This window comes from Chiloscyllium plagiosum, unplaced genomic scaffold (genome assembly GCF_037043375.1).
Source record: "Chiloscyllium plagiosum isolate Xiang-an unplaced genomic scaffold, Cpla_swu_hap1 HiC_scaffold_2, whole genome shotgun sequence".
Lineage (NCBI taxonomy): Eukaryota > Metazoa > Chordata > Chondrichthyes > Orectolobiformes > Hemiscylliidae > Chiloscyllium > Chiloscyllium plagiosum.
The window spans coordinates 153,209,351-153,216,705 of record NW_028270140.1 but is presented as its reverse complement, the minus strand read 5'-3'; the positions used below and the strand labels follow the sequence as shown (position 1 = coordinate 153,216,705).

Below are 7,355 nucleotides of genomic sequence, written 5' to 3'. Positions count from 1 at the left end.
ACTTGGGCAACAAACAAAGAAACTTCCATTTCAATTGATGGGCCAAATGGCCAATTCTGCCCCTACAACTTGTGGTCTTGTGTAGCAGCTTTAGCAAATGCTCCAAGGGCTCAGGACATTAATGGGAGGAGGTCACTGAGTCATTTAAATCCATTCTACTGTCTTTCAACTAGGTGTTGACCACTCAGTACCTTAAATCAGTCAAAGCTCCGTAACACTTGCCTTGTCCAAGAGAAATCTATTATTTTAGACTAATTTACACATCGAGGGAGATCAGGGTCCAGCCCATTGTCTACCAAGAGCTGTCATTTAATTGGAAAAGAGCAGGATACAATCAAACAAGTGACTCAACCAGGGAAAAGATAATGTCCAGCTGAAATGATGCAACTAGATGATTCAGTTGTCATTGAAAGCCCATGGAAATGGAACATCTTGTAACTGCCAGTTCCCAATCTCGGTTATTGCTCAGATATTTATTGTCCAAGTGTTATTTTGTTTTTGGGGAAGGAGTAACACTTTTCCTTTGCTTTCCCCTTTCCTCCTTCGACCATGGCACAGCTCCTGGCCGGAGGGAGTTATTTGATCCCGCAGGTGTTGATGTTCTTTCCATCTGTGGCATCCTCCACCAGTGAGATGTGGTAATCAGTTGAGAGGGTAAAATGGGAGATGCAGCCTACGAAGCCCCTCATGTACTGGCGGTTGGTGTGGAGGGCGATCTCTTTCATCCCTCCTGACATAGTATGGAAAGAAGAAAAAAAATGTGAGGCACGAGTTTCCCTCAGTCGGACAACATTCTCAGTGATCACATTGACCACACCATAATGTTTGTGTGGAGACATTTACACCTGGATAGGAAGCTACTTATGAAGTGAGCTACTTCCTGTTTATGGGGAGCTACTTCTTGACTGAAGGGAGTTAATTCCTGTGTATAGAAGGCTACCTCCTGTCTCTGGGGAGCAATTTGTTGTGTGTGGAGATCTATTTCCTGACTGAGGGGAACTACTTCTTGTGTATGGGAGGCCAGTTCCTGTATATGAGGAGCTACTTCCTGACTGAAGGGTGTTACTTCCTGTGCATAGGAAGCTACCTCCTGTCTCTGGGGAGCCACTTGTTGTGTATAGGGATCTATTTCCTGACTGAGAGGAACTACCTCCTGTGTGTGGGAGGCCAGTTCCTGTACATGAGGAGCTACTTCCTGACTGAAAGGGGTTACTTCCTGTGTATGTGCTGTTGCTTCCTGTGGAAAGGTTAGTTTATCCCATGTATGGTTTTGCTGTGCAGTGATAACTCTTTCCTGTGTCAAGGTTGCTGCTGCCTCAGTGGAGGGAATTACTTCCTGTGTGGAATAAGCTGTTTCCAGAGTGTAAACAAAGTCTTTGTACTTGTTTACAGAATATGGGTTTCATTGGTATTTTTTGCCCATCCCAAACCAACCTTGAATTGAGAGGCCACTTGGACCATTTCAGAAGGCAGCTAAGAGTCAACTGCATTGCTGGGTCTGGAGTCATATGTGAGTCAGACTAGGTAAGGATGACAGATTTCTGTCCGTAAAAGACATTTGTGAACCAGATGGAATTTTATGACAATTAACAGTGGCTATATAGCTATCATTGTTGAGATCTGTTTTATATTCCAGATTACTTCCTGTGTGGAGACATCTTCCTGTGCAGAGGAAGATCTTCCTATACAGATCAGAGCCGGTCTCTGTGCAGATGCGGCTACTTTGTACATAACCACCTCAAGCATCCTCTTAATAGAGGACCCCACATTGATTCTGTCCTCAGAGGTTTCTCTCGGTTTTGGATTGTCCTAATTCTAACTGATTACTGTACTTGCTGTCCTCAGGTGTCAGTGAGTCTTTTTCTTAGGCCCATGCACGAACCTTGGTCTATCCTCTGCAGTGGTCAAGGAGGCTATTCAGCCCCTTAAGTCTGCAGCGCATTCAGCAAAGTCATAGTTTACCTGTAACCCAACTCCATCCCCCCTGCACTTACTCCATCTCCCTCAGCAGACCAATCTAACAACAATCTGTCAAAGAAGATTCAGTTGATCACTAGCCAGGCTGATGACTTATAACTATCAGCCCAAGAGATCCCACGTACCCAACCAGAGCAATCCCTTCTCTGCTGATTTCACATCACGAGGGGCTAGCACTTTAGAGTAAGATGGTAGTGATAATGTCACTGGACTGGTAATCCAGGAGCTCTGAACAGAAGTCATACTAAACTCAAGATGTTAACTCTGTTTCTCTCTCCACAGATGCTGCTAGACCTGCTGAGTTTCTACAACATTCTATTTGTTCTGGAGGCCTGGGTTAATGCCCTTGGGACATAGGTTCAAATCCATAAGAGCAGATGGGAGTATTTAAATGCATTAATAAAATCTAGAAAGTTTAATTTGCCTCAGTGATGGTAACCATCACACTGATTGTTGTAAAATCCCATCTGGTTCACCATGTCCTTGAGACACGGAAGTCGGCCATCTTTACCTGGTTTGGTCTACATGTGAGTCCAGACCCACAACAGGCTGTTAACTGCACTCAGAAATGAACCAGCAAGCTTCTCAGTTCAAAGGCAATTAGAAATAGGCATCTAATGCCAGTTTATAAAGAAAACTGGCATTGGTGACTGGGAAGTTCTGTGCTTTCGGTGATGGTGTGCCCTGTTTTCGAGCTAGGAGTCACAGCACTGTGCAGTCCAGTGACTGTCTAGTACTGATTGCCTCTTACCGACATAGAGTGGCCCATTCATGTTCAACTGACGCATCTTTCCTGGGGACTTGCCGGTTTTCGCACCATAATCATCGACCGTTAGCTTTCCTGACTGCCCATCCCTGCATTACAGAGACATCAAACACATGTAAATGATGTAGAGAGCTCTAAACGAAGCTGACTTTATTCTGTACACACAAACACACGATGAAACACTCAGTCAGGAGATTCAGATGTTTAGCTAAGCATTCCGTCGATATCCCGATACTCAAACAACAAGTCATTGCACTCATATCTTTAAATAGACATGCACTGCCACAGATAACTGTACAGCTTAATGCGCGCACAAACACACACACACACACACACAAACAAACGGACACATTGATGGACTCTTTGAGAGTAGCCTATAACACAAAAGCATGGGTTGTGGGATTTGAGGAGATTGTAGAGATAAGGAGTGAGGAAAACAGTGAGGAACAGATTAAATTAGAGTAAATTAGAATCAGTTTGAGCTAGTACTGGATTGGGAACCAATAAAGGTCAGTGAGCAGAGGGCTGCTAACTGCATGGGACTTGGCAGAAGCAGTGAGAGCAGCTCAGGGTGGAATGTGTTTTGTTGATAGAGTTCTGGTTGGAATGCCATGCTTCTTGTGCATGTCTTTGTTTGGCCAAACCGGAACTCTATCAACAAACACATCGAGTTAGACCCAATCTACCACCCTCTGAGAGAAAAAAAGAACAGAAAATGACCTCCCCACAGGAAATGACATCACTAACCCAAAGAAACCCAAACATATAAATAGAAAGCAGGAATTATGAGAAGTGCTTCGCCTGAGGCCCACTGAAGATGTTACCTAGTAGGGTGACAAAACTTCTGGAAATTAACCTTCCAGCTCAGTGAGCAAGCCTACATCCACAACCTCAACCTGAACTAAAATCTTCTCAAAACTCGCTTGGATTTAATATCTTTGGTCCTGGAGAGGATCTCTGAGCTCAAAGTCAAATGAATCAAGCCTGATGCAAACATATCGAGGGCAGCATTGGAACAGAGTGTTACGGGGGACAGGAAACTTTGGCCAAGATATTACAAACAGATTCAAAGATGCCCACTTACCTAGATGACTTTTACTTTTGGAGATTCCCGAACATTGGCCTCCTGTTGTAATCGTCTTCAGGAATCTGAGAAGCTTCTCTTCTTTCCTGCTTACTATTAACAACCCTTTTGTCTGCCTTCCTTCTTATTTCTGTCTCTCTGGCTGCCACCTCCACCTATCTGCTCAGTTCTTTAACCCCCAACCCACATAATCAGCTGAAATATCGCCTTTTCCTAGTTCTGAAGAAGGGTCACTGAACTCAAAAGGTTAACTCTGTTTCCCTCTCCACAGATACTGCCAGACCTGTTAAGTTGCTCCAGCAATTTCTGTTTTTGTTTGTTTCAGATCTCCAGCACCCTCTGTTCTTTGTTTTATTATACCAGCGCAGAAGATCTTAGTTTAAACTATGCCTCCTTTTACGGGGTCGGTGCTTTCAGTGATTTAAGTGTTGACTTGATTGAAACATTTAAAATCCTGACAGGTTTGACTGGGTGGATGTGAAGAGATTGTTTCTTCAGGTGGGAGAGTCTAGATTTGTTTAAATATCAGGGGCCACCCATTTCAAACAGAGATAAGGAGAATTGGTTTCTCTCCAAGGATTGTTCGTCTTTGGAACTCTATTCCAGAAAAGCTGGAAGAAACGAGAGCCTTTGAATGATTCAAGACAGAGGTGGATAGATCTTTGTTAATTTAAGTGGGGAGGGGGGGGGGGGGGGGGGTAGGGGGGAATGATTTTCACGAGTAGATGGGAATGCGGATTTGGGATTACAATCAGATCAATCAGTGAACTGAATGGCAGAACAGGCCCAAGAGGTTGAATGGCCAATGCATGCTCCATGTTCAAATGTCTTTCTGTTCAGTGGAATTAAAGGATCCACAGTCCCAGAGGATCTTACGCTATTCTCTCATTGCAGAGTTATGACTGGTGATGGTTTCATGTGACAGTCACCAAGCCTCAGGCAAGGGAAAAGTTGAGAAGGAAGGTCAGATTCAGCCAGTGTGGGAATTGAACCTACGCTGTTGGTATTTCTCTGTACCACAAACCAGCCATCCAGCCAAGGGAGCTAATTTGCCCCCAGAATCAGAACCATTTTGACAGCTCCTGAGGATGGATAATAGATGAAGGTATGTGAGGGGTTCAGCGTGCCCGGCAGGAGAGAGGTTTCTTTAGTCTCTTCACGCGATGAGGACATCAGCGGCAAGGGCAGCATTTATTGCCTCTCTCTAATTGTCCTTGAACTGAGTGGCATTTGTCTGTGTCTCTGGATTGCATATCCAATGTTGTTATCATTCCGCCACTGTGCTTCCTGAATACCTATCCTTGAGAACCAGATGGATGAGGGGAAAGACTGCTAGGTAGGTATGAGGCCAGGTGGGCAAATGGTATGGAAAATAAAGATCATAGGGTAAAGCATAAAGACCACTGTTGATTTGTTGCAAGGAGTCTGTGGAAGGCAGGATGGGATAAATATAATGGAATGCTCTTACACCAATTAGCAGAGTAAGGTTGAGGCTGAAAGGTCACTATGGCGAGATGAGATAACAGTTAGGACAGGTAGTCTCCCTGTTAAGTGTCATTATGACAAGATTGGGACCATCAATATTTGGGACATGACATTAAATATCTAATTAATAGTTAGTAGGGTCAGCTTGAGACAGGAGACTTTTGTAATAGATGGTATAGCTAAATATATAATCATGACAGGTTAGTCTGGAATGGAAGATCACTGTAGCAGAGGTGATAATAAATGTCTAATCACGACATTAGGAAAATATTAAGTAGGGTCTGGAATGAAAGACCATTGTTGCAAAAGTTAGCACGAAATATCTAACCGTGACATTAGATTAACATTAAGTAGAATGTACAACTAGAGAGATAATGGGAACTAACATCACTGGTTTATTGTGTAGCTAGAGTGAGGTACTTTGATTAATATAGTTGGACATGCTGATAAGCCCTCAGAAACATGATAAAAAAAGATATAAAAACCACTGACCCTGAGGTTCGGGGGTGTTTTCTTAGTGTCACGGTTTTTGTTTGCAAATAAAAGACCTATATCTTGAAGAAATCTCTGCGTCTCCTGGTGATTCTCTAATTTTCTCCATAAAAAAGGCCAGTTGGGTAGGGAGCCAAGTGGGTCCTGGGCCATCTGGGTAAATGGTAAATTGCCTGTTGGGTGGGTGTGAGCTGAGTGTCAAGGAAGCCAGGAAAGTGAATGAGTGCTAAGTGAATCGGTGTCAGCCGGTATGGGGTGGGGAGTGGCAATTGAGAGGTTGTGGCATGTTGGGTTCAGAGGGGGAGAGTCTGAAAAAGGTGTCAGGTCAGATCAGGAATTATCGAGTCAGGAGAGGGGGTGCTATCAAATCTGGGAAGGGGTTCGTCGGGAGTTGTGCCAGGTGTTGAGAGGCTGTAATGGAACAGGGGTTCAGTGCCGAGTTGTGGACTTAGAGCAAGTTTTTAATCCCTTGGATAAATATTAACTTAACAGCAGCAGAAAACTCTGAACTCTCTGCTTTCACTGGATTCTTTCAGAAAGTTCCAGAAGAAGGGGGAATAGCCTGATGGAAATTTCAATTTCCAGACAATTCCCATGTAGTTAGCAGCATCTGGGATTCCATGTGATTCTGGTATGTGACTATGCTGCTCTGACACTATCTGACCATCAACTACTGGCTTAGATATCCCCAATATTTATTTGGATTTAATTGATTATTTAATTGATCCAAGTTAGGGTACCAGTTTGACTGTGAGATATCTCAGAGACAATGGAGGAGGGCAGGAGAGGAATTCTTAATGTTGGTCTGTACAACACTGAGGTAAATAATTTTCTAAAAATTCATCCTGTCCCGGCTGGCCAGCATTTACCATCCATCACTAGTTGCCCTTGAGAAGGTGGTGGAACTATCCTATTCATGTACCTGATCAGGAGCCTTTTAAATGTTGTAATTGTACCCACCTTCATCACTTCCTCTGGCAACTTATTCCATATGTGCACCACCTTCTGTGTGAAAAAGCTGCTCCTTCGGTCCTTTTTTAAATGTTTCCCCTCTCCCCTTAAACTCTTTACCTTTAAACCCTCTCCCTTTAAACTCTCTCCCTCTAGATTTGGACTCCCCTACTCTGGGAAAAAGACCTTGGCAATTCACCCTATCCATGCACCCCCCATCCCCCTCAATCATCTTATAAACCTCTGTGGTCATCCCTCAGCCTCTGATGCTCGAAGTTAAAAAGCCTCCGCCTATTCAGCCTGTCCCTACAGCACAAACACTCCAACCCTGGCAACATCCTTACCAATCTTTTCTGCACCCTTTCAAGTTTAACAACTTTCCTGTAGCAGGGAGACCAGAATTGAATGCAGTATTCTAAAAGAGGCCTCACCACTGTCCTGTATAGCTGCAACATGACATCCAACCCCTATACTCAATGCACTGACCACCCTGGCCACATCTTTGGAGAGAGAAACCGAGTTAATGTTTCGATTCTGTTATGAGTCTGTTGTGACACTTTCGCAGAATGACTAAAGTCTGTCCACAAGCCGCAAGTCAGG

The 7,355-nt window shown here is 43.9% G+C and overlaps 1 protein-coding gene across 7 annotated transcripts in view; it reads right to left on the bottom strand.

Moving 5' to 3' along the window:
* Positions 1–273: 273 nt before the first annotated feature.
* The window catches only part of egflam (EGF-like, fibronectin type III and laminin G domains), a 117,251-nt gene continuing 110,169 nt past the window's right edge, over positions 274–7,355 (bottom strand). For all 7 annotated transcript variants that reach the window (XM_043703207.2, XM_043703225.2, XM_087974977.1 and 4 more), the window contains 2 exons: positions 2,729–2,832; positions 274–730 (listed from right to left, as the gene is read on the bottom strand). In XM_043703207.2, the coding sequence (XP_043559142.2) occupies positions 576–730; positions 2,729–2,832 (259 nt within the window). In that variant the 3' untranslated portion in view covers positions 274–575. The remainder of the gene's footprint in view (positions 731–2,728; positions 2,833–7,355) is intronic.